Source organism: Paramisgurnus dabryanus, chromosome 21, assembly GCF_030506205.2.
Source record: "Paramisgurnus dabryanus chromosome 21, PD_genome_1.1, whole genome shotgun sequence".
In the NCBI taxonomy this organism is placed as follows: domain Eukaryota; kingdom Metazoa; phylum Chordata; class Actinopteri; order Cypriniformes; family Cobitidae; genus Paramisgurnus; species Paramisgurnus dabryanus.
In genome coordinates, this window is record NC_133357.1 from 29,929,076 (window position 1) to 29,957,072 (window position 27,997).

Below are 27,997 nucleotides of genomic sequence, written 5' to 3' on the forward strand. Positions count from 1 at the left end.
CGTCTTTGGTGCACACGCACACACACACACCTGCCGTTTTCACACACGGAAGAGCGCAAAACTCAAATGAAAACAAGCAAAGAAAGATAATCTTTGCTGATGGCTTTAAGTCATTTTAATGGCTTCATTTCGTCGCGCGTCTTGTTAAGATGAAGTCTGTGGAAAGTTTAATGTTCACTATTATACTCTCATCGGTAAGACAATTTTTATTTTCACTTTGACACAGTTTACATAACAGCTTTAGCTTCACCTTCAGATTTATTAATATTTCACTATAATTCAATAAATCATTATATTTTAGTCGTATGCTATATACACATTATAAGTCGTGTCGTTATTGATTGAACAAAGGGAGATTATCTTCGATCACACGCTTTTAACGCGCAGACATGTCTTTGTATATGAATCATACTTTGAAGAAGAACAGCACATACTGTAGCTTATATTCTCTACACCAACATGAATTAGCATGTCACTGAAACCTACAGTCGTTGTTAAAACATTTTATAAGACCATTTTTGACTTGAATTTGCCATACAGACTACTGCAACCACAAATGTAAATGTATATGTTTGTCAGAAACGTAAAAAAGTTGTAATACCATCATTTGGTACCCAGATGAATAACAAAAAATCATCACTGTACCACTTACTTACATTATACAGTAAGGATATTTTAACTCTTAAATAAAACTATGATTTTTGTCACACTTTTTAAAACCATTTATCATTTTATAAACAACTTTTATTTACCATTTATGTGTTTTACTTTGTTTGGTTGCTTTCTAAATATGTTAAGACCAGGTACAAAAACTAACAATAAGTAATGTGCTAATACCATGTTTTTCAGACATGTATGGTAGTGGCATAACATACTTTTTACATTAGCTTGACAGAACTACCATAGAGTTCATATGAGTACCTCAGAGGTATATACTGGTAACAAATGTATAGATATCTAGACCTAAATGGTACATTTTTACAGATAGAAATGACATTTTGACCAGTATATGATTTAAAGTGTATAATCTCTGTTTTTATGAAGGTTTGGTGTGAGTTACCTGCTGCTGATAGGACTCATCATGGAGACTTTGTGCAGTTTGGAAATGCTCCTGACATGGTAACACAGAGATGTACAGTACAAGTGCATTATAACTGCTCTACTGCATGTGGAGTCGGGGTTGAAATAGTTCTTTCAACCCCAACAAGGACCAACGTGACTGTCTACAGAAGGACGTGGACTAATCTTAAACGGTTTGGAAAACCCAGATCCAGAAAGATTCTCTTGGTGTTTCCTGCAGCCATTGTATACCGGAGAGACTTTTTCATGAGGAGACCAGTGGAGGCACATGATGTGGTACTAAGGTCCTGGTTGGTTCATCTGGGTAAAAAGGACATTGGTAAAGGATATAACCAATCTCTAGTGAGAACTTCTACGGTTTTGAGGACACAACCAGTCTCTGAGCGTCCAGCTCCTCCCCAGACGAGATCGGTCTCATGGGAGGCTTGGCTGATGTGGCAGCTCAACAAAGATGTTTTTGAAAAATGTCCACATGAGTCAGGTGGAAAACTGACCAATCAAAATCATTTAAATGAATAGTTCATCTAAAAATTGAATTGTAATTACAAAACAGTATGCTGATTTTTTTTTTTCGTTGGAACACAAATGGATCATGTTTTGGTGCTGTATATAAAATTGTCAAAAAAATGTCCTTATGTGTTCCATGGAAAAAATAGGGTGGAGTAATATTTCATGGGGAAACTAGAAACTATAATTTGCTACTTGAAGAAAGTTTCTGTTATGGTGGTGCAACAGTGGACAATTTTACATCTGTAGCATGTCTTATTTGATCATTTGTGCTGTTTCAGATAAGGTGGATCTCCTTAGTTTTCCATTTGCGAGTACCGGTGAGAGATACGGCATCATACACAAGTTCTCCTCCTTCAGGAACAGAGATCTGGAGATGAGACGCATCCTCGCTCGCAAACAACCAAGGTCAAACTCATCACTCTTACAATGCTAGGGTGTTGATAAGCTGTTGCTAAGATGTTCTGGTTGGTTGCTAGGGCCCTGCTACATGCTCATTGTTAGGTGATGGATGCTAACTGGCCCAGGTCAAATGCATGTGATGACAAAAAATGCGCTATACAATGTGATGGTACTTTAAGTTTGTAAAATCAAATGAATACTTTTCAAATGATACTTTCTTTTTCCAACAACTTAAAATTGTGTAACCAACTTACACGTTTCACATTCTCTCTGGGAAAAAGAAAGCATCATTCCGTATGTCTCACCAGTCTCTCTGCTATCTGCATCAACCTATAACTTTGACTATAGTTATTTTTGAATTATTAAATTATTGCAAACCATTGCTATATCCATACGGCGATATGCACATCTGCAGTGTTTCAATAATTTCGGTATATCTTGCTATATAAGGCTATTTATGTTATTGTTTTGTCAATATTATTTGTTGTACTTGAAGGCGAGCATCACTAGGCAAGTCAAACTTATTTAAAAAACACAGTTTACAGGCACTCTCATAATGCATTTTCAATGCTTTCATACACAGACCAGAATATCATAGAAACTTGGCAATGGATTATCAAAGTTTTTGAAGTTGGGATGCTGGATTGTTGAATGTTAAATGTCATTATGTATCATTATGTTATTCTTAAGTGAATTATAAGTGGTAATTTTGTCATAATTTGAGAGCTTGCATGGCTACAGCTGACCTCAGATCTTTTTGACTGCAGTGTGACGATGTCTGTGTGGCTTTACCTGCTGAGCTGGTGTGATCAGTCACTGTGTGGGATAGTCAAACATGTGAATGAACACAAAAAATATGAGACTCCTGTTCTTATGCTGTCTGACAAAGGTAAGCCGGTCTGAGCACATTCCTATGTGTGAAGTCAATCAAAGCACTGTGAAAACTGTGATGTCATGAGCTCGTTTCTGATTGGATGTTCACAGTCATGCAAAAGCAAAATTTGACTTTAAAGCACATGAAGAGAGATGAAATGCAAAAAAAAAAAAAAAACATTAAAGCAGAGACATAAATGAGGATCAAACTTCATGATTCTTCAAAAACAATGACAGTTTTTCCAGCTTGATTGAAAATTCAGAAAATTTTGTTTTATAGATCTTAATGCTCTCTATTGTTTGGCCTGTGCCTGTTTCTGTCCTGTGTTCTGACCTGTTTCCTAGCCTGTGTATGACATCTTGCCTGTTCTACTGGTTTATGATTGTGAATTGCCCTCAAAATTAAATTGCATTTGGATTGTTGTGCACTGTTATGCCTAGAATGTGTCTGTGAAGTTTCAGATCCAAATACCCCGCAGTTCATTTATTATAGCATGTCCGAAATGCCCCATTATTGTTTTCATGTGTGTGTACCTTTTAATGAGCTACAGCTCCTCCCTCCGTTACCAAGAGACAGTAAGCGTTTTTGTTTGAAAATAGATCTGATTCCTGTGAATACAGTCTGGGACAATATTATCTTTAGCCACATTAGCGATACATTGTGCTAGCAAACGCAGTTAGAAAAGCTTTTGGGTAAAATCAAGCAGACACGCAGTGGCCGTGGGAAAAGTGCATTTTGCATAATATGTCCCCTTTAAACCTATATTGAGAAAAGTCATATTCTTCATATGCCAGTTTTTTTTAAATAAAATATTTTACCAAAAAAAAATACCAGTGGGACATAAACATGGCTGGAGATAATAAAAGCACCTACTGTATGTTAAAAGTTTTGTGTCTGTTTTTTTGACGCTCAGGTACAATAGTGCTGCAGGTGCGTATGGTGACCGGAGAGGAACATGCATTTACAGCACACACAACATTACCCCTCCATACATGGATCCGTCTGGACGTCTTCTTTCAGGTGTCAAAGGTACATCAACAAATTCCAATAAAGAGGGAACGAGAAATATCACTCACATGCAAAGGTCAACAAAAATGTATTACCGGTAGTCAACAATTTATCCTGACATTACCTATAAATAAATGTAGTTACTTAAAGGAATAGTTCACCCAAAAATGAACATTCTGTCATCATTTACTCACTCTTATGTTGTTAAAAACCCGCATACATTTCTTTGTTCTGATGAACACAGAGGAAGATATTTTGAAGAATGTTTGGAACCAAACTGTTAGTGGATCCCATTCACTTCCATACTAGGAAAAAAATAATACTATAAAAGTAAATGGGGTCCACGAATGGTTTGGTTAGAAACATTTCTCAAAATATCTTCCTTTGTGTTCATCAGAACAAAGACATTTATACAGGTTTGTAACAACATTAGGGGGAGTAAATTATGACAGAATTTTCCTTTTTGGGTGAACTATCCCTTTAAGTTCAAATTGTGCTTAAAATGATTCATGATTTTACCAATTTATTGAACTGTGGCATCTTTCTGATATCTGTAGTATCTGACATCAACCATAATTATGATCAGGGCAATTGATTTTCTTGTTTAGTTGAATACATACAGTATAGTGGGAGAAATCATGATTTTGATGTGAATAAGTGACATCATAAATTTTAAATTTTTGTCTCTTATTAGACGAAGCTGACAATTACAAACAGTGCACCTACAGGAAGAATCCAGGAGACCACTCATGTTTATGAGTAAGATATCACCATATTCAATACTTTATTTTCCATCTTTTGACAGTAATTTTTTTCAATGTAGAATAAAAAATCTAAAGGTAGATGCTATAACTTAATGCTTATCTTTTCATAGTTTTCATCAGCCAATTCAATATAATGACACATCGGGATATTTTGTGCTTGGTGGATCTATCTACATGCGAGGGATTCGTGGCTATTTGGGACCAGTCAAATACTATCGCTTAGGCTCTGAAAAAGTGAGTATATAAATGCGGTTCACAAGATGTACATAGACTTTCCCTTATCGATAAATATTTTCAACTTAAAATTTTAAAGCGTCAAATAGCATCCTAATGCTGTGTACACACCAAATGTGCAACATCGTGTTCCTCACTCCAGATTTAATTTCGTGTCATGCTAATTTTTTGCTCGAGTTGAATATTTTCAACGTGCACGTTTTGAGGCAAATAACATGTGTTTCCGAGGCAATTGTGCCTCCCAATTGCATTATTCGCATCGCCCATGATGCAAAAGTACATTTGTACTACTAACTACATTAGTTTGCATCTTTGCATTGACTTGTAAGTTGACAAAATCAAATCAAATGATGATCAGTAAGTAATCTTATGCTGTAAAATCTGATATATTATTTCTATTTAAGGTGATAAACCCATTGTCCCCTGCTAAGATGCTCCAGAAGTTGGATAGACTCCACAGACACTGTAATGAAATGAATCATGTGACTAAGCTTTATCTGCAGGCTTTAAGACCGAACAGCAATGTCCCTACAGGTGAGCACTTTCACCCTACATTATACAAAAGACACACTCTACTGTTTCAACAGTGATTTTATACATATATTTTCAAGCAATGGGAGACAAAAACAAACAGTATCGATAAAAAGTAACAGTATAAAGCTGTAAAATGATTGTGAATAGCAGAGCTCAGATTATTTGGGTCTGAGAATTTGATGAGAAATGATTGAGTAGATCCTAAAGTTATCATTTACCTTCACTATTTCTGGTTGGTTTAGTGATCTTCAAACTCTTCCTCATCCCTCAGTATACAAAAACAGCTAAAGACTTATGTTTTCTGGGAATATTTGATAGGAACATATTGTCACTGTATGAAAACCCTCTCTATCTCCTTTTTAAATATGTATTATGTCTAAAATTTGGTAAACTTTGTACATTTGTATTGCATATCATCATAATTGTCTCCCTAAGATGAATTGCTTTATTGTTGTCCTCGCTGTTGAAAGTCGCTTTATATAAAAGTGTCTACTGAATGCCTAAATGTAAATCTTTATTTCATGGCTTATTTATTTCAAGCTTTGTGTGAGGAACAGACTGAAACTGAAGCCGTTATTTTTTAAAAATCTGCACTGTAAAAAAATTCTGTATAAATTACAGTATTACTGGGTATTACTGGCAACTAGCTGCCAGTAACTTACTGTAGATTTTACATTTATGTTATTTACTGGCAACATTTTGTTCAAAGTTAAATGAACATGAAACATTTTCAGACTTTATCTTCTACAGTAAGTTACTGGCAACCAGCTGCAAAATTACAGCAAATATTTTACAGTGTGCCCATTTATTGATATTAAAAATTTTATGTGACAACCACTAGCATTTGCCGTCAATGAGGATAAAACCTGGTGATGTACTTATAAATGAGGATCTCAAATGCAAAAGCCGCTAAACGCAACAATTAGATAATGATATTGATCAAATGCTCTCGGCATGTATTATACATTCATCAAATACTTGAGCTTCAAATCCATTTAATGCCGGACTCAAGCCATTCAGAAATACTGGTTTGTTGGCAGAATCTATTAGGAGTTTCATAAAAAGCTAATTTACAATTATATACAATGATTATGTACAATTATGTACAATGATTGTACAATTACAATATTTTTTTATTTGAACACAAACCTAAATGAGATTAAATGCTTTATTTAATAAAAGAGTAAGTATATAATGTTTTTAACTCTTTCCCCACCATTGATGAGTTATCTCGTCAATTAAGAGAAAATATTTGCATATTTTTAGGTTAATCTGCAATACCGCGATTATACACTAGATGACCAATTTATTTAAAATGTGAAGCAAAACGTTATTTACTAATTTTAAACTCTGTGTATGTTTTGATAATCATTCTGAATCCAATCTCTAACAAAATAACTTCACAAAAATGCAATTATTTCAGTTTTTGCTAAAAAAAATGTTTTTAAAGAAAAATACCCATATTTAAGAGTTTATAAGCAGAGAAAATATAGAGATAGGCTGAATTTTCCCCATTTTGTTTGTTTATTGTTTTTTTTTTTTGCAAACCAAAAATGTTCTTTCTTTTTACATATTTGTATGTTTATATATTTTTAGAAGAAAATTTTCCTGGAAGGCATTTTGTGAAACTTTTGTGAAAATCACAAAAAATGCTGGTGGGCAACTTTTTAAAAAATTGCGGGCGGGAAATGAGTTAATTAATGTGGTTTTTGTTGTTGTTGTTGATCAGATGTTTGTGAGTCTTATTATGAAGATATGAAGAAGTGGAGTGTTCGTGAAGAATGCATACAGACTTGGTCTTGGGACCAGCAGAGACAATTTAACAGCACCCTAAGGCTTCTGATGGACAACAATCACATCATAACAGATAGCAGAGGTATTCACGCCTCTTGTTATGCATTTTATTTTTTTTATTTTTTGGAAATATTAGACAAAGATTTTAAGCAGCTGTAAACATACCAAAAATACCCCTGTGTTCACTTCATTATGATATTGTGATTTGACAATATAATGTGTTTAATCAAATAATATTACGATTGCTTTATAGATATGATTCTGTTCTTAAAATCCCCATGAAATAAAAACTGACAATTCTTATTTTTAATGAAATATTACAGTGTTCATTATAAACAATTTATCCGTGTGGGTCATTATTTTTTTAATATACGTGCCCTCATAAACTTAAATCAAAATCTGAAATGTACTTCTGCCTTTTTATGGCAATCAGTTTGTTATGATGTCAGCTAGATGGCTTGGGGGTAGCATCCAGTAACCCCGCCCCCCCCCCCCGCCAACTTTCAGTCTGCTGCGAGTTCCCTTTCTGAATGATGCATCTAGTTTTCTATATCTAATCAATTAAAAGTGAAAAACACAAGCCACGCCTACTATTTTCATTGTGTGACTTTCCTGTTTCCCTCAGAAATATCACAATACGATTGCGACTCTTTTTTCACAGATACTTTAAGTTTACATATCCTTTACAGAATATGCTAAATATTATAATTCACCATAAGAATAATAAGAAAAGTGTTTTGTTTTTTTATTTATTACTACTCTTAACAGATATTGATAGATAGTCCATAGCAAACTCGATTTACTTAAATAACCCAGCACAAAAGTTTACATGCAGTTGATTCTTAATAATGTATGATGTTTGCTGGGTGATCATCGGCTGTTTTTATCTATGTTCATGATGAGTGTCTTGAGCTATGCATCTTTCCAAAAATATATATTTTTAAATATAATATTAGCATTTAGCAAAATCTGTAAATAGTATAATTCCTAATATTTATTAACTCTATTACACTGAAAAAGCAAATGGTCTTCAAATTGGGATTGAACAGTTATATCATATATATTATGGGACATAACAATGGGACCTGAATGTGTACAGCATGTTGAAAATGATGTTTTTCCTCTTTCCAAAGGTCAAGATAACGGCAGTGAAAATTTGCTGGGCCTAAGCTGGTTGATTTTCCAGGATATGTTAACAGCAATATCTGAATCAGAAGAATCTGATCATGACCAAGAGCTCATGTCTACAGTTATAGAGTTACTTGAGATGTCCTTGTGCTTGGGTCATCACACCTCCTCTCTCCTGCTCACTACCCTACACCTGTCTGGTTTGGGCATTCCTGTCGACCTGGAGCAGGTAAGAAGATATTACACAGGAGCTCTGCAATGGAAACAATACTTCTCTCAAAATCAACAATAAATCAAAATGCCTACAATTTTGTCATTTGTAATTATTTTAAAATAATTTTTGGTCATAACTTTTTATTACTATTGTAATGTTTTGTTTTGTTTTTAATCCATATGTTATATAATTATATAGTATTATGATAAATTGTTAAAACCATGCCATTGGTTGAATCAGTGTCACTTAAACATTAAGATACTGTAAATGCTTAGATAATGTCACAATTTAAGCACACAGTGTTTATAGTTTTTAACTTACCACATACTTGTAGTGATCTCTGGATGTTGAGTTAAGAGAGGAGAAAGTGTTAAAAAATGTAAAAAGAAAATGTGTTTATTAAGTAACTAGTAACTATTTAGTAAGTAAACACTTCAGAAACACTAAATTAAATCATAAGAACTACAAATGAAAACACAGACAAGAAGTTGACTGTTATTTCTCTCTCAGGCTCATGTTTATAGTCTGATAGGTGGGGTATTTGATGACCGCCTCTCTCTAATGCATTTGGGATACAAGCACATGCAGGGTCTCGACGGTTTCCCTGAAGATCACAATACAGCAAACGGATATTATGCCAACATAGGCAAACAAACCAGCATTGATCTTGATGAACTACATGACTCTGGGGTGAGTGACACACATACACACACACACACACACACGCACACACACGCACACGCACACACACGCGCACAGATTTACAATCCAACCAGATTTTATTTATGATCCACAATTTATTAATGTAAAAAAACATGTCATATATACATCTTCTTTGTTTTCAGTTTTAAAATGAAAAGTATTTTTAATGTTTCGTTTTTTGTAGAAAATGTCAAAATGCTGTTACCGGCATTTGATCATAATGCACAAAACATATCATTAACTGGTATCTGATTACGAAAGAGACACACTTGGTGTTATAACTAGGGCTGGCGCTACCTAGGGCCTCAGACATAACCGCTAAATCCATGTGCGCTATCCGACAATCACTACTAACAGCAATAGACAAAAGTTATAGGGTGAGTTGGACTTCATGTGGCGCCGCAAGAACTGCAGGTTCAAAGTACCACGAGAGTGATTGATAAGCAGACTGATGATTTCTCGGATCACCTTGATGGTACTTTGATATGAAGGTATATTTGGTGCAAAACAACTGCACACCTGTGACAGTAAAATTTGTATTTGTAGAGATTATCCACACATGTGTATCAGTAAATTTGAAGTCACAGATGAAGAGTTGCAAACTTGTAGATTTTTTTTCTTTCCCTCAAATACAACACAACAGTTACACATTCACAAATCCTTCAGTGCAGCTGCACAAATCCCATTTTACAAATCACAGATTAAGAAACTCACAAGCTCACGTTTTTTGCTACAATTGCTGCAGTAAATATGGTGCATAACCTACTTGAACACCTGCATCAAAATATGTGAAGTCACACACAAATTTTGTACATTAGCAAATCAGTTTGTGCATCTGTGCGATGAGAGTTGCATGTGTGTACAATTGTTTTTTTCACAAATATTTTTTAATTTTTTTAATATTTTCTAGCACAAACACAAGTACATAAATGCAACTGCTTGAATCTGCTGCTACGAGTTTCAAACACTCTTTTTCGTGTGCTCTCTGTTTTGCACCAAATATCTCGAGATAAATGGTGCGAAAGTGATTTGTATACCTGTAGGCTATGGCGAGCACTGTTCAGCACTGCCCACCAGGTGGCGCCCGACACTCACTGAAGCAGAGTTTATTAATTACCACCAATGTTTCAGCAAGGTAAATCAAGGTATTATTTTCACCAAGTGGAGAACAATACAAATGGGAGTGCTAATTATGCACAGATGAAGGTAATTACATACAATATTCCAATGATTCATTAGTAAACAAAATATAAGTTCCTTAAATCTCAAACCATCAATATAAGTAGATTAAAAAATACAAGCAGCAAATACACACATAGGCCTACATATAAATAAGATACCAAATGATGTAAGTCCCATTCATTTTTAATATCATAATACCTATAAAAACAACCCAAATCAAAATCTTCTTTTAAACCATGTGTGCCCAATGTTCGCATTTAATATACCTAAAAGGCCTCCTGTCTAAGTAAAAATTGGTCCAACTCACCTCACCTTCTAGATAAAAAATACCGTGTCAATTCCTATCTGGACACCCATCTGGCTCAGCTGCAGTAATGTTTCTTGTCCTATCACCTTGACAGTCACTGCGGTTTCATATTTCTCATCATTAAACTCCTGTATGATAGCCAGCTTTTGACTAACCCTAAACCGAAGTGACAATGGTAAGAAAATAGGACAAAACAGTTGAGTAACCAATCTGTGAGAATGCCACGGAAAAGAAAGTCTGTGGCAGGGCCACGGAAATATGCAGGGATCCGTGAGAATGCCACAGAAAAATTAGCAAAAAATTCTGTGACTATGCCACAGAAATTCGTGAGATCAGGTTGAACAAAATTTAATGCCTCCCCTTAATTCTTGAAGAGATCTTTTACTGTATATTCATTAGATTCACTGTATTGTACTTGTCTGCTGCCTTGAACTTGAAAACGCGACACATCATGTGTGCGGCACAACGCTTCATCCACAGGTAGAGTCTAAATGAGCCCATGTTCGGCTTGGCTTAAACTGACAAATTCACATTATTTGTGAATTTAGCTGTTTTAGTGAGTATCATAGTAAACTACTGATTATGTCTTAATATGTCTTCCGAATGTAAACATTTTATTACATTCTGTCTTAAAGCCTAATAAACATTACCTGTTGAAGTCATTAAAGTTACTTAAATAACAAAAGAAGAGAAAATCACTCACTGGTTCTGACTGTAACTTTGTAAAAAAATAATAATCCATATTTACTTTAAAATAAATACCTTTTTTGCCAACATTCCTTAATGTTGAGCCCTGCTCTTTGAAGTAAGTTGGTTTATTATTGGTTTATTATGCAAGTTCAGCCTTGCATTATGTTTGTATCTTACAGTTAGTATAATGCATGTAATGAATTCAGGGCAAGAAGAATATTTATCTAATATGGGGTAATGTGAAGTATTATAATAATTACATGTCGTTTTCTTTCATGGGATATGGACCCCTTAAAAAAGCCTTGGACACCCCATTTATAAAATTCTAGTTCTGCCACTGGATTATTGATGTTGTATTTCAGCATATTAAGTGTATAATAAGTGTATGCATATTGTGAATGAATTTAATAAACAAATTATTGATAGCCTTTAGTTAATTCACTAAAATTATCCTATATTCAGTTAGCCTATGTTTACTTTACTGACACAGCAGTGTGCCCAGGATGGTAAAATAATTATTTCTATGTATTACTAATAAACAACACAAGTCTTGTGCATACTGAGATCTATATTTATTTGATTGTTTTTTTTCTGATGTGTTAGAAGTCATATATGTAGAGCAGAGAAATAAGAATTTTTTTCCTGGGGTGCATGCCCTAGAAAAATACATATGGACCTTGGTATTTATAAAATCCTGCGTACGACCCTGCCCATGACAATAAGAATCCACTCTCAATAGTGTATTACGAGCTGAAGGTTTTTTAATCGGATCCCTATATAAACAATTACGAGCTACCCACAAGTCTAAAAAGCTGATTTGATTTGGGTTAGCATCCAAAGTAAAGGTTAAGAAATCAGAACAACTGTTTAGATAATAATAAAAATAATTTAGTTGTTCAGTAACCAGATTCAAAAAGACAGAAATAATCATCCAAATTAGTATATTAGAAGAAAAAGCATGTATCTTATTTATATGTAGGCCTATGTGTGTATTTGCTGCTTGTATTTTTTAATCTACTTATATTGATGGTTTGAGATTTAAGGAACTTATATTTTGTTTACTAATGAATCATTGGAATATTGTATGTAATTACCTTCATCTGTGCATAATTAGCACTCCTATTTGTATTGTTCTCCACTTGGTGAAAATAATACCTTGATTTACCTTGCTGAAACATTGGTGGTAATTAATAAACTCTGCTTCAGTGAGTGTCGGGCGCCACCTGGTGGGCAGTGCTGAACAGTGCTCGCCATAGCCTACAGGTGTACAAATCACTTTCGCACCATTTATCTCGAGATATTTGGTGCAAAACAGAGAGCACACGAATAAGAGTGTTTGAAACTCGTAGCAGCATATTCAAGCAGTTGCATTTATGTACTTGTGTTTGTGCTAGAAAATATTTAAAAAATTAAAAAATATTTGTGAAAAAAACAATTGTACACACATGCAACTCTCATCGCACAGATGCACAAACTGATTTACGAATGTACAAAATTTGTGTGTGACTTCACATATTTTGATGCAGGTGTTCAAGTAGGTTATGCACCATATTTACTGCAGCAATTGTAGCAAAAAACGTGAGGTTGTGAGTTTCTTAATCTGTGATTTGTAAAATGGGATTTGTGCAGCTGCACTGAAGGATTTGTGAATGTGTAACTGTTGTGTTGTATTTGAGGGAAAGAAAAAAAATCTACAAGTTTGCAACTCTTCATCTGTGACTTCAAATTTACTGATACACATGTGTGGATAATCTCTACAAATACAAATTTTACTGTCACAGGTGTGCAGTTGTTTTGCACCAAATATACCTTCATACTTTGATGTCATCTGGCTGTTGATTCTTGCAGCGCTGCTTGAAGTTGATGAGGCCTAGCTTATATGATGAACAACATTCAAAACTCTGCAGCTTTGTGTATATCAAAGTCATTTTAGGACAGATCAAACTTGAGCGCTGTTGACTCTGTTTAGACACTTTGAATGCCTGTGCACGATAGCATTGTGTGGGAAGCTGACAATCAAAATAGTCAAGTTAAAAAAGTTTGTATTTAAAGTCAAACAGCAAACAAAACTGGATTTATTAAAGTACCGTCCTAAACTGTCTGTATATCTTGTAAGTTCTGTTATGAAGTCCTCTACATTTCATTTTAAGTTTCAAATCATAAAAACTGTTATTGAAAAATTATCCAACTATTTAATTATTCTGATTAGTAATGTATATGGTCTTGCAAAACATAGGTGAATATGAATAAATCCATAGTCTATAATAGATAAGTGTATTTGTTTCAGCACTCTAAAAATGTCTGGGTTATGTCTGGCCCGTAATGGGTAAATATTGAACAGAACACATTGCTGGGTTAAAAATTCCTAATGTTGGGTTATTGTTATGCAACCATGGGGTATAATAACCCAACAGTTGGGTTAAAATAACCCAGCATAGGGGCAATTTTAACCCAGTTGTGTGTTCTGTCCAATATTTACCCATTATGGGTTAAAATTAACACAGACATCATACCCAGCAAAAAAAAAACAACAACAATAAACGATACTGATGCTCATTCAATGAAATAAGGTTTAGGAGGTGTTAGCCGCTTTAGTTTTTTTTTTTTTTTTTTGAAAGATTGGGAAAGATTGTGCTGAAAACTGTGTGTTTGTGCTAGAAGTTAGGACTGATGTGATCCGATCAACCAAAATACATCTTAATTCCAGGTGTAAACAGAACAAAATTCCTGAAAAATAAAATTTAGTTTGAGTTAAGTGAAATTAAAATTCTGTATTTGCTTTCATGTTGTACCAAATCTGTTTGACTTGTACAATCTTAACTAAGGTTATTTTCTTCATTTTCCAGTTTGTAGAGACTTTAAAAGTGTAGGAATTTGTCCATATAATCCCATCAATTAAACTGCGCGAACAATTAAAATAAAATGAACTAAACTGCAGAGTCTGGTAAAGTGAACATTTGTTGTTAATCCTAATGCAAAATAACAAGTAAAAAGAGAATATGCAAATGTTTATTTGATAATGAAATGATGCTTCAGTATCAGATGATGGTGTGGTTTACCAGAAAACAAGGTCAGATACAGAGATGAAAGTTCAAGCAATAATAATCACATTAAACTTGACCCAAAAATTGTTGGACAATAATTTTGTTCATTTGTTAATCTACACTCTAAAATTGTCTGGGTTATTTTTGACCCATAATGGGTAAATATTGGACACACCGCTGGGATAAAATTGACCCAACTGTTGGGTTATTATACCCCATAATTGCATAACAACAACCCAACATTGGGTAATTTTTAACCCAGCATGTTTTCTGTCCAATATTTGGGTCGAAAATAACTCAGACATTTTTAGAGTCTAAGTAGCATACACAGTGTGCTTTAAAAGATATGAATTTTGTCTAAATGTGTGTATTTTTGTCTAGCAAACACTAACCGAACACGTTCACATAAACAACGCTGAAGAGCTCCTGACTCAAACAGGTGAATCGGGTGATGTTGTGCAGTTTTTGAAACACCAGGCTGAGAGAGGAGATGTCGAATCACAGGTATTTCACTACTTTATCATTATTTCTCTTGTAGCTTATATTCAGTGTGGTGCTGTTTGTTTTCTAAGAGTCGAAAGAGCTTAATTCTCTATCTGCAGACAGTGTTGTTTTGCAAATGATGAAATGGGACCTATTTGTTAAAACAGTTCAGTCAATGTCAGGTCTATTTTGGTTACTACAGTAATGATGCCAGTATCCAAGAGACAACAACAGATCTCTATACAGCTGTGAGTACTGTACGTGTGGAAAGAGAAAGGACATTTTGAAAAGTTTTTTATTGAAATCTCATTGTTGGGTGTCCAAATTTACTCTTCATTGCATAGTGGATGTCACATGACACTGAGCAAAAATTGACTGAGCACTTTGTAAATAAGGGGCCAGATTTACTAAACGGGGCAAATTAGCGTGAAAGCGCAATTTTAAAAAAGCGCAGATGTGAGTGGTGATATCGGCTGGTTATTTATTTAATAAGCGCCGCAACAGCTGCTTTCCATAATGACTTTCTTACTTAGTATTTTGGTTTTGTTTTCAGTACAAATATCTAAAAATTCTTATTAAATCAAGACGCATTTTCTAAATGAGTAACATGATCTAAGTAAATTTAAGACATAAAATATAATTTGTGGTTAAAATATACAAAATATAAGTGAATGGGTGCTTAAACACTTAATTCAAGATATATTCAAGAAAAATTGTCTTACCCCACTGTTTTGCTTGTTTTAAGCACAAAATCACTTAAATTTGATATTTTTTGCCTAAAAACTAGACTTATTTTTTTTTTAAGGTCATTTTGCTCATCAAGAAAATGATTCTTGATTTAATAATTTTTAGATATTTGTACTGAAAACAAGACAAAAATACTAAGTAAGAGAGTCATTTTTACGCAGGTGACACGAATGAAGCAGGTAATATTCTGTCTGTGAATTTTGGTTTGAATCTTGCCTTCAATGCAAATTTTGCCATCAAGTCGTAAGGCTGCAGTATCAATCATGTCCAGAAGACTTGATTATAGTCCATACTGCTACTGGGTAAACACACAATATGTAAGATTTTGACAGAGTTATTTATTTTGTTTACTTGCATTATCCTAAATGTTTCCAACAATGTTTGAATCCAGAGAAATTCACAGTTTTAAGCAGTCTTTCGTCACCTGCCAGTGGCGTCATATCCACATCATCCTCGGAAATGTTTTTGACTTCATGTGGCGTAATGCTGTGTAGGCTGTTCTCTGGATGTAAATCAATCCAACTGAATTAAAGTTTGAACGTGATTATGATATGTGCCTTTAAGATATGCACCAGATTATATAATACTACAGTTAGGAACTTAAACATCTTTCCTTGAGAAAACACCACCAAAACGTCTCAAAAGCCATATAAGGGTTTTGGGGTTACACTTTATTTTGATAGTCCACTTTAGACATTCTAACTATAAATAACTTTGCAACTACATGTCAACTAAATTTCCATTATTTGCAACTATACGTCAACGTATTATCATTTGTGTATTATTAGACTGTAAGTGTTGGGGTTAGGGAAGAGGTTTGGGTTAGTGGAAAAAGTTGACATGCACCTGCAGAGATACTTAAAGACTGTTGAGATATCATCACACTAATGACACACACACGTCTACTAATTCTCTAAGGACTGGTAGTTGATAAGTAGTTGCAAAGTTACTTATAGTTAGTAAAATGTCTAGGTGGACTATCAAAATGAAGTGTTACCGGTTTTGGCTTGTTGTGTGTTGTAGAAAACTTTGGGCAAAATGCTCCTGTATGGCAGTAACGGGGTGGAAAAGGACATTCGATCAGCGTTGACGTGGTACGCCAGGAGTGCCTTGCAGATGGCCGATCCCACAGCCATGTATGACTACGCCATTCTTCTTCTGAAGGTAATCCAGAGTCTCCTGGGCCATATCTTTTCAAGCATTTGCATTACACACCTATAAGCTTGCATTGTATAAATAGAAAAAGCTGGTACGAGATTAGGAAAATGTATGTAAAATGATGCATCTCTAGATTGCTATAATCATACGCCTGAATAAAATCTTTATGTCTGAATAGGGAAAAGGAGTGAAGAAGAACCAAACGCTTGGTTTTGAGCTACTGAAGAAAGCTGCAGACATGGTGAGCAAATCTACACGTACTGTACGTCTGCTGTGCATTTAATGTCACATCTTCAGTCGTAATCTCATCTGGTTCTCTCAGGGTTCTGCAGAGGCTTTGAATGGACTCGGCTGGTATTACAGTACGATAGTAAAGGACAGAAGACGGGCGATCCGATACTTTGAGCTGGCGGCTCAGAATGGCAGTCGTGATGGGCTCTTCAATGTGGGTGTCTATCATCTGAATGGTGACATCCCAGACAAACCACACAGGAACGAGGTCACACCACAGTTTTACTCTTTCTGAAATCATTTCTGTTTTAAATAGAATACAAAATGAGACCTAGTGAAGAATATCTGAGCTGCTCATTTCTATTCTTCCATATATTATTATATTTGTGCACTTTGTAAGTCTTGTAACTTTTGGTAGTGTGGATGGTGAACAAACCCACAAAACAAATGTTTTCTTGACTGCAATGCCTTTTCAGACAGCAGCGTTTGAATACTTTCATCGCGCGGCTCAACTGGGTCATGTGGAAGGTGCCGTGGAGTCGGCCTCGTTTCTCTCCAGTGGAATCATACGAGGAGTGAACAGAGATCAAAAGAAAGCTGTGCTGTATGTCTGAGTCCATCCATCTGTCCCATCAGATCCCAAAATCCTCTGAGCTCTAGTAAACACAGTATACTGCAATAGATGGACTGAACTTTGAACAAAATTACAGTAATTAATGAATAAAGCACATGTTTCACACATTTGTTACACACTTCTGCATTTGGCTTATATGTGTGTTTTGTAGGTTTGAACCTTTGACCTTATGTGCTGTTAATGCTATGCTCTACCACTGAGCTATACAGGAGCACAATTGTCTGCATTTAAGAATAATAAGGGGGCGTGCACACCAAAGCTTTTACGACCATGGCCGACGCATGTTTTCAATTGTTTCCAATGGAAGCTTGGTGTTTTTCAAAAAAAGCCAGCAGTTAGAGGTTTTCTTCTGCGTTGAAAACCGGAGCTCGGCGTTTTTTTCTGTGCTCAGCGCTGAGCGTTCTCACACGGCCGTCCAATCACAGTGGAGGAGGGGCAGGGCATTACCACAGCAACCAAAGCGCTCAGCTGAAGAAAGCTGGCATTCGGTATCCTCCAGGCGTTTTTGCTGCATATAAACTAGTGCTGTGTTCAAAATATCGATACGACGATACATCGTCATGGACGCCTGACGATGCGCGCATCGATACAGCACCTTCCGTATCGATTCGGATGTACTTTTGAAAGTAACGTGACGAATTGCTGTTGATCCGTGATCTATATGGAAAGGACGCATGTGTCCCGCGAAGTACGTAGAGTTAAAGGTGGCGGAGTATACTTTCACTTTGCGTGTCTGTCTCGCTGGCGCTCGTGTCTGCATAGTGAGCCACGTACTCGCGCAGCGCGCATTAAAGTCAATGAGTTCAGTATGAAAGTGCAGATATCTTAGCCTATACTACTGCAAAGGGCTTTATTAGCCATGCTCTTATAAAACAGTACTAACGCATTTGAGAAGAAACACGACAAAGATTTGCATGTGAAAAGTGTATGTCTAGAGAAGAGATACAGAGCTACTTTATATTAAATATTATTAAGTCTGACTGCATGTTTATAGATATATTCATAGATGTAGAATAATGAGAGACAAGAGTAAGGCAACATCTTTGTAAAAATGCTTTTAAAAAAACATAAGTTAAATACTAATTCTGGGATTTTAAATATTTCTAATAGCTAATAAATGAATGGCAAAAACACAACTGTTACAACACTGCTTATTCAATGTACAATAAACAAATAATAATAAAAATAATAATAATAATGTTACTAAATTCTGAACAAAAATGTAATTCAAAATAGTCTTGTATCGTGATGCGCATCGTATCGGGACACTTGTATCGGGATACGTATCGTATCGGGGAATTGTTGGCGATACACCGCCCTAATATAAACGTTTTGGTGTGCACACGCCCTAATGCTAATTATGGTTTAGTGGTTTTGCACACCAAAACTTTTAAACACTGCTGAAAACACTGCTGGAGGAGCTGAGCCTGAAGAAGCCTGGCACTTTGGTAGCTGTTATACTTGAGCTGTGAGCCGGTTGGTTGTTGTGATACTCCTCCACTGTGATTGGACGGCCGTGTGAGAACTGACATTGACGAGCGGAGCTTTTCACCCAAAGTTGAATCTCTTTCGACTCTCGACGCTCAGCGCTGTTTTTTAGCGTGGAAAAATGCTGAGCACCGTTTTTTAGCGTGGAAAAAACGCTTGCTGCTGGCTTGTTTGAAAAACGCTGAGCTTGGAAACAATTGAAAACATACGCTGGCCGCGGGCGTAAAAACTTTGGTGTGCACGCCCCCTTAGGTTTTATTTGATTCTGTGTATGTCTGATAGGGCGCATAATGATTAATCTGAACTAATCGTTTGCAGAGTAAACGTTTTTGTTTACATCCTACATGTGTGTGTACTCTGCATAATATAAATACACACACTTTTATAATTTTAAGAAAAATATATATTTATATATTAAGTATTTATATTTATATATAATATAAATTATATATAAATAAAAAATGTATATTAATTTGTAAAAACCTTTTATTTTCTGTAAATGATTAGTTGCACGAATGTCTGAGTTTCTTCTGTTTGTTTAGGTTACTGAAACGAGTCAGTGAGTTAAATGGCCACCTGGGCATCATGGTTAAAGAAGCTCTCCAAACATATCAAAGAGGATCATGGTAATCTGTCCAAACATCTTCCCAAATGTACTATCCTTCTATCCATCTATACTGTTTGAGACCTTCAAAGAGATGAAGTTTTTTTGAAAAATCACTCGATGTGTCTTTCATGTTTTGTGTATGACTTGGATGTTGTTTCACTTTTTTATTTTTTCTCTGCATATGCTTTAAAGTTTCCTGTGTGTTAATCTGCTGTGTGCCTTTTTGTTATCTGTAAAGGGGTGAGGCACTGGTGAAATACGCAATGCTAGCTGAAACTGGTCTCGGTGTGGCACAGCACAATGCCGCCTATCTGTGTGAGGTGAACATCTTACATGTCTTTCAGCCTACCAGGCCAGCAAGTTGTAGCATTCATTTGCATTCATTTATGTGTTTGTGTACCTCTAGGTGTTAAATCACAGTTCAGTCTGTCAGTGGAGATATCACAATTACTCCACCTATAATCACATCCCTCAGGAATCTGGTGAGAAATACTATAGTGACAAAAATACAGCATACATCATCTATTCACTTGTCTCGATAGATACCTTTCTTGTCATTTAAACATTGCATGTATACAAGGGATCTCAGAGTTTTACACCCTCCCAAAAATAAAGGCTTCTTGTCTATACAGGTTTGTTGAGGATGGGTGATTATTACAGTGAAAAAGCAGATATGGTGAAGGCCATTGACATGTACAGTATGGCAGCAGCGCACGGCAGTCCTCAGGTACACACAAACTGAAAGTATACAAACTACAGTAGTATTGTTGTGCATTGCAACCACTATTGTACACCCCACCCACTCAACAGAAATGAAATGAAATTGTAATTGCACAAATGTAAATAAGTTATACCTATTTGTTTAAATCAATCTATTTATATCCAAGCCATTTCTGTTTGAATCAGGGACTCTTTAATATGGCCATGTTGATTGAAGAGGGTCATGAAGTTTCTAAGGATGTTATAGATCAAATGGGAATTTTTGGAGCAGACAGAAGTCGTCACGTTGTGGTGGAGAAACTCCTGTCCAGGTTTGTGCCGTCTAAATCATTTGCCTCTTAATTTGTGTGTTGCTTGGAAAGAAACTGCAGGTCTGTATTTGTTTTGAATAATGCAAAACATGTTGTATGTTGTAAAAATAATGCAAACCGAGTGTATGTGCACACAAGTGTATGTGTTTTTGCATGCAGTTTAGTTTTTCTGTGTGTAGATGCCACCTCCTCCCCAAGATACAATAAACTTTAACCACAAAATGTAAAGAAATTCAAGATTTTAAGTGACAAAAATGTGTAATATTTTGATATAAATGTCATAATAGGCTTTCTAAAATGATAAAATGTATTTAATGAATTTAATGTAATTCAATTGCATCAGCTTTAAATTAAATAAAAAACAAAGAAAACAGAACAACAAAAGCATGGCAGTTTTTAAATATAGTTTAGAATGGAGTGCATGAATTAACCCTTACGCCGGTTTCACACCGTATGCGTAAGCAGCGTGTAGCACACAGCCTACCACCAGTACAAAAACTTCAAGTTTACATTACTTTATTTTACATACATTTATGAGCAAAAGAATCAACCTGCTGACTAAAGACCATTTCAAAAGATGTAAACAACACTGGTCCAGAGGCACTTTCCTGTTTTTTATTTCACACATAAATCATTATCTTAAAGATGTTTGTTTAACTTTTTGACTCAGTTCTATATGTTCTGTTGGTTGTATTTTATCCCAACGTTTATCTAGTGTTAAAAAACTGAAACAGGAAGTGCTTCTGGACCAGTGTTGTTTACATCTTTTGAAATGGTCTATATATTACGTGGCTATTAACCTCATAAGTAAGGAAAATAAAATATTGATTGAAAATTGATTATGTCATATATGTTTTTAAAAGACTTATTTATATTTATTTTTTGTGTAATATTAAACTGTTCCTGTCAAAATGATTTGCAGCCTCTGGGTTACTGTGTGTTAGTAGTTTGAGTGGTTGATATTAAAAACAAACCTTGGAATGTTGTCACTGGCCAATCAGAATCAAGGATTTTGGAGGCTGTTTAAACTTGGCATTAACATGCATTTTCATCGATCGGATCAAAAGTGGACGACGTTAATGCCAGGTGTAAACGGTGTTCAAAACTTTTTGAGCTCATCCACTTTCGACCACTTTCAACCACATTCAGAGGTAGTCGAAAACCCTATCGATAGGATTGCTTTTGTAGTGTAAACGCACATTTGGTTGAATGTGTTCGAACGGCCACACGCAACCACCTTCTTTCTGCCTATTTATCTAATCTGAGGTACTGAGCACAATGTTTTACGTCTTTTCTGACTTCTGGCGCGAACACACGGTGAACAGCACTATTTTTAGCCTTTCATTGATAAAACTAAAGCGGCTGATCTCCGCAGTTTCATTTTGAAAGCGTGTGAAAGTTGTGCGATCTTATTTCATCAATTGCGCTGAAAATTCAGAGAAAGCTCTTACATACACACGTACAAAACTCTGTGCAGCATGTTTACTTGCTAAACAAGCAGTGGACTCCGACATAATATTATGGCGCTTTTCCATTGCATAGTACCCCACGGTTTAGTTTAGTTTGGGTCGGGTCAGCTTACTTTTGGGAGCTTTTCCATTGGGTGCAGTACGTAGTACCCGATACTTTTTTTCGTACCACCTCGGTTGGGGTTCCAAGCGACCCGAGCTGATACCAAACGTGACGCGAAAACACTGTAGATCACTGATTGGTCTGAGAGAATCGTCACGTCATCGCTATAATGTAAATATTAGCTTTAGCTTACTGCTAGCTTGCGCTGTCTCAAGCAAACATGTTGTTATCTGTGTTCTGCTATAAGTTTCCAAACACCCTTTTAGCGATGAAAATCCGCAGGTTGAGAATCCGGGACACATAACAGTTTTTTCCAGACTTGCAGTTTGTGGCGGCACATTCACGACGTCCACGTCCGCATTATGCTTAAATGCAACTGAATGAGGCTCAGCGGAGCGCCGTCGACTGACGCCACAGGTCGGGTGTTTGAACAGAAACTGTCATGTGAGACAGAGGTAGTTATAAACGCGATGTGCAAACATCTATTTGTGGTGGCCAATTTTAATTTTGTGGCAGACTGAGAAATAAATGAATGTATGGGAATGTACAACAATGCTCTCACGTGTATGATGTCACAGCAGTAGGCAGCGTAAATATAACGACACGCCTATAAACCCTCCCACTCCGAAGTGATACTAAACTCGATGGAAAAGCTAACCACGCCAAAGTGAGGTGAGCTGACCCGACCCAAACTAAACTAAACCGTGGGGTACTATGCAATGGAAAAGGGCCATTAGTTTGCGTCCATATAAACTCGTCATTACTCCCGCTCGCGTTTGAATGACAGCAGAGAGACTCGCTCACCGTCTCACAGACCACCCCCTCACAGTATTCAGGACAGAAGCGGTCAAAAGTGGACAAAAGAGACGGATTTAAATACCAGGTGTAAACGTAATGTTTCTCTCTCGTGTAAGAAAACACATCTTAATACCAAGTGTAAACAGCCCCTTAGAGAGCTGTGTAATAATGAAAGTTATAGACCTAAAAAGCCAATGGCACATTATCTGTTTCATGGCACATTATAATGGCCCTGATGCCAGTGTGTTCAATCCCCCCCCCCTGGACCTGTTATCAGAGAGTATTAGGACACCAGGGCAGTCCGCTGGCTTTCCTTTTTTAAAGAGTCGCCCATTTAACCTGTTCAGTTGTTTCCTGCCAGTGAGCTATTTCAGACAGCTGAGGCTATCATCCTGGGATATTTTAGTGCTGGCATCATCTAAGGCACCACTTAAAGGATTACTACACTTGTATTCAATGTATTCACCCCCATGTCATCCAAGACGTTTATGTCTTTCTTTGTTCAGTGGAGAAGAAAAGTTTTTTGAGGAAAACATTCCAGGATTGTTCTCCATATAGTGGACCTCAACACTTTGCAGTTTAAATGCAGCTTCATAGGTCTCTACACCAGTGGTTCTCAACTCCAGTCCTCGGCATACCTGTCAACAATCGCATTCCAAAATGCGGGAGACCTCTGGGGGGTGGGGTCTTGTTGAGGTCAAAAAGTGACAGTTTGCATTCGTTTTAAAAGCGCTAAAATTATAACATACATATAATAAATATAAAGCAACGATTAACAACATAAGGATTATTTTGAGCTTTCTAATCCCATTTTTAATAGTGATGCTTGATACAACTTCTCTTGTCTACCTGCACAGATATCAACAGCCCAACCAAGTTGTAGGTTGCCAGGTAAAAATTATGTGTCTGTTGTGTGAGTAGGATGCCTTTCATAAAAGATCCGGCAACTGGACAACCTTGGAATAATATATTGATGTGATTATTTATATAACAGGGTAGGGCTGTACAAATTACGGGAGTTTCCCGGGAGAAGTAACAAAACAGGAATGGGGCGGGGATAGGTGTGAAATACGGGAGATTCCCAGGAAAAATGGAATTGTTGACCGGTATGATCCTCGGGGCCCCCCCTCCCAGAATTTTTGAATATTTGTTTTATATATGGAGACATCTAAAATGTTCTGGGGGGTATGGAGTTGAGAACCACTGCTCTAAAAGATCCCACTAATCTATTAAAAAGATCATCATTACTTTTTTTCTTGCACTTCCTTCCTAGCCTTGTCGTAATGCGCCAGTATGACCTTACGTATTACGTAATTACGGCGAAAGGTCAAGTACAAGTGTTGAGAAAGAGGACCGTTCTGACGTTGTTGTATGTGGAATAAGCTTTGTGGATCATCCACTACATACTAAGTTTTAGATATTGCAATCAGGTCATCGTTTTAGACTTCCTGAATGCAGGACAAAAAGATCTTGTAACTCATTCATGTTGGTGGCTGTAAAACTATTAAATTGCTTCATGGAGAAGAAGGTATTTGTTATGTAAACAAAGCCTCTATGTATAATTTTAACTTCAATGTGTATAGGGATTTTATGAACTGTACTTTTTTAGGCATTTTTATTGAGGAAGCGTATAATTATATTAGTGTTTACTGATGTGTATATAGATGTGACTTGTGTAATCCTGGCAGCCTGATATGATCTTAGTTTCCCTAAAAGGGACAATAAAGTTAAGTCCAACTTTGATAATAGTTAATGTCTTTGTGTCATTTTATTGTTTAAAATGGTCTTCAAGTGTGCGTTTCACATGTAACACGTGACTTTTCGACATGATTACATAATACATAAGGTCACGCTGGCACGTCACAGGGCTAGTGCAAGGTGAGAAGTTGCAGTTTAAAAGTTAATTTTTTTTTCCTGTTTTGCTAGATAAGAAGCTTATGCCTCGGCTGGGATCGTTTAGAGCCATAGACTGTAAAAAAAGATGGACGACACGAAGTCGCATAAATGTCCAAACATGGTCGCCACCATGTTACATAAAAACGTCAGTTTGGACCCAAGGCATGCGCAGAAGGAATCGTCCTTGGAGCCAGAGGCGGAGCCGCAGTATTAAACTTCGGCCCAAATGCTCACACGCCCAATTCAACCACGCCAATCATAACGACACCCCCCGTTTCTATAGCATCAAATTACTAGCTAAAATAAAACGTATCACAAAAAAGAACAATTAAACATATATCAGCGTGATAACAACTACCTGAAAGGACCAAAACCATCTTTCGGAAACTTTTATTGTTAAGTGTAAATATTTTTTTTATTTAGAGCAGAGTCCCATTTGTTTGAATTGTTATGACTTGTACTGCAGCCAGCCACCAGGGGGCGATCAAAGAGCCAGTGGCTTCACTTTTCAAGACGTATGAGGCACAACCGGCTTAGAGTCCTTTGAAGCTGCATTGAATCTGCAAACCATTGAGCTCCACTAAAGTTCACTATCCTGGATGTTTTTCTCCAAAAAAACAAACAAACAAAAAAATATTTTCAACTGAACAAAGAAAGACATAAACATCTGACATGAGGTTGAGTAAATTATCTGTATTTTTTATGAAAGTGGAGTAATCCTTTAAGGATGTTTGTGCTGTGGCAGGGTGATCCTCTCCACACACATTTATGAGATTTCATAGTTTGGACATGGCTTCAATCCCAGGCATGCATGTGTGTGTCTTTTTACAACTTGTTGAGCAGGCATTTTTCAGTATGGCTTAGTAGGTATTAACATTCTTATACCAAAAACATTTTGAAGCATTATCTTGTTCAATTGTCAGAGAAGCAGGTTACATATAACCATTAGAGCCACACCAGAAAATAAAGGTTTTCTGAAAATTATTTATTTTTTATGTCGGCCTGTTATACTATTATTTGACTTTAGAAAATGTTTAAAAGAAAGTTTGAAGCATGACATAATTATTGTTTTGCTTCTTCAAATCAAAACATATAGCAAAAAATAATGGCAACTAGGTTTAATATGACAAATAACTTTATTTCATGTGAACTGTGTAGAGATCAATGATAGGGTATCAATTAAATGCAAACACATCTGCATGTGTCTTTTTAAAGTGTTCACATCTCACTGTTTCTGCTGTAGATGTATGGAATTTGAGGGAGAGGAAGATGCCGTGACTCCATGTTCTTTAGTTCTTTGGAGGATGAAGGTGATGCGAGCGTGGAGAGACTTTACCCACAGCTCTTTTCAGCTGCCACTGGCCTGTGGCATCATTGCCACCCTCACTGTTTTTGTGTTTATCACACTATTACAGTGTTTTCTAGGTAAAACATGCACCTCACTTACTGTGATGTTCAAACAGATCATTAAAGTTTTCATAATTTTACACATTGACCTGAGGATCACACATAATGTTAAGGTTTCATGCACTAAAAGCAAGTTATAATTTGTAACTTTCTAACCTCTCTCTGATTAAACTATTTTTGCCATCTTTAAAGGAGCAGTTCATCAAAAAATAAACATTTCTTCATCTTTCACTAATGCATGTTTTTCCAAACCAGTTTTATCTTTCCATATAATAAAAACATTTTGCAAGGGCTGTGAAGTTTAAAACATGATAAAGCACCAAAGTATCAATGTATTCCAAGTGACTTGTACACGGCATTACAGATTTGTTTAGCACACAAGCGTTAAATTCAATAAAAATTTCCCTTCACTAGTTCTCAAATCTCATTCGCACTGTGCATCTTCAGATTTAAAATCAGTAAGATTTTTTGGTGAACCATTCCTTTATATTTTTATGTGCTGTTATATGATTGGCTGACCTCTTTGCATGTGAAATAAATACCAATAGTATTAAATAGGCACTGATGTGTTATAGGAAACTTAAGTTTAAATAAATAATTTTCCTGGGATAAGGACGAGCTTTAATTTGAACTGAACAATTTTTCCACATAAAACTTTTATTTCAAAAGACTTGTTTTCTGTACAGTTAGCTGAAAAATTTATTATTTAATTCATTTATTTTTTTGTTTTACATCAGCATGTTACTCAGCAGAGTCTCAATCAACCAACCAATCATCAGAGATTCAGCGTGATCCTTCTCGTTCATCCCATGAAAGTCAACTGGATTCCAGGGCACATCAGCAGTACAGCGTCCAGACCAGGACGGCCCACATCAGCCGCTTGCTGCAGGAAACAGCGGATGTTGTCGTCACGGTGACCGGAGTCTGTGTGTGTGTGATCTTCACAATGTTTGTTTCTCATCTGCTATGAGAAAAGGACACATGTTTGTCAAATGTAAGAGGAGACTTTTTAAATCCATCACAAAAAGAACAAAACAAGCATCAAATGTGTTTCAAGATTTATGTCTCTCGCCCTGAAGTTTACCTAAAGACATTACATTAGAGTTTACAGAAAGACTTTACAAAAACTGCCATCAGACATCTATAGTTCCTATAAACTACATACTATATATTGTCTATTTCATTGAATGCGAATTGATTACTTGACAGAAATACATTTTACAGTTGTGTTTGTTAATCTGACATTAATTCAGTTCTCACATTTTGTCATTACATTATGAGTGCCACTGTATGTGATACTTTGTCAAGTTAAGAGCAGTTCAGTTTTAAAAATGCTTCTCAAGACTCAAGAGCTCAAGAATTCATACTGTATAAACTCTGTGAAAAAGAGGCCTGTGTTTTAAAGGCTATGAAAAGATTTTAATAAAAAAGTTCAAGTTTACAACTTAATTAGTTTTTTTTTTTGTGCATTTATTCTGGCT

The 27,997-nt window shown here is 35.9% G+C and overlaps 1 protein-coding gene across 4 annotated transcripts; it reads left to right on the forward strand.

The window, feature by feature from the left end:
- The first annotated feature begins 16 nt into the window (after positions 1–16).
- LOC135775940 (protein sel-1 homolog 3) lies at positions 17–27,975 on the forward strand. Of its 4 annotated transcripts, XM_065286541.2 has the most exons (24): positions 39–194; positions 1,045–1,119; positions 1,209–1,561; positions 1,869–1,995; positions 2,757–2,878; positions 3,777–3,892; positions 4,566–4,630; positions 4,746–4,869; positions 5,274–5,403; positions 7,133–7,279; positions 8,331–8,554; positions 9,050–9,229; positions 14,846–14,968; positions 16,718–16,858; positions 17,031–17,093; positions 17,175–17,351; positions 17,560–17,687; positions 19,748–19,831; positions 20,051–20,132; positions 20,219–20,294; positions 20,445–20,539; positions 20,719–20,843; positions 26,353–26,534; positions 27,254–27,974. In XM_065286541.2, exons 2-24 carry the CDS (start codon positions 1,082–1,084, stop codon positions 27,484–27,486), a joined length of 3,135 nt encoding a protein of 1,044 aa, XP_065142613.1. In that variant the 5' UTR covers positions 39–194; positions 1,045–1,081; the 3' UTR covers positions 27,487–27,974. The 4 variants fall into 4 exon arrangements, 3 of the variants coding, with proteins under 3 accessions (XP_065142612.1, XP_065142613.1, XP_073669073.1); XM_065286540.2 differs by having other exon boundaries at positions 17–194; positions 1,045–1,561; positions 27,254–27,975; XM_073812972.1 differs by lacking the exon at positions 39–194 and having other exon boundaries at positions 957–1,119.
- Positions 27,976–27,997: the final 22 nt, after the last annotated feature.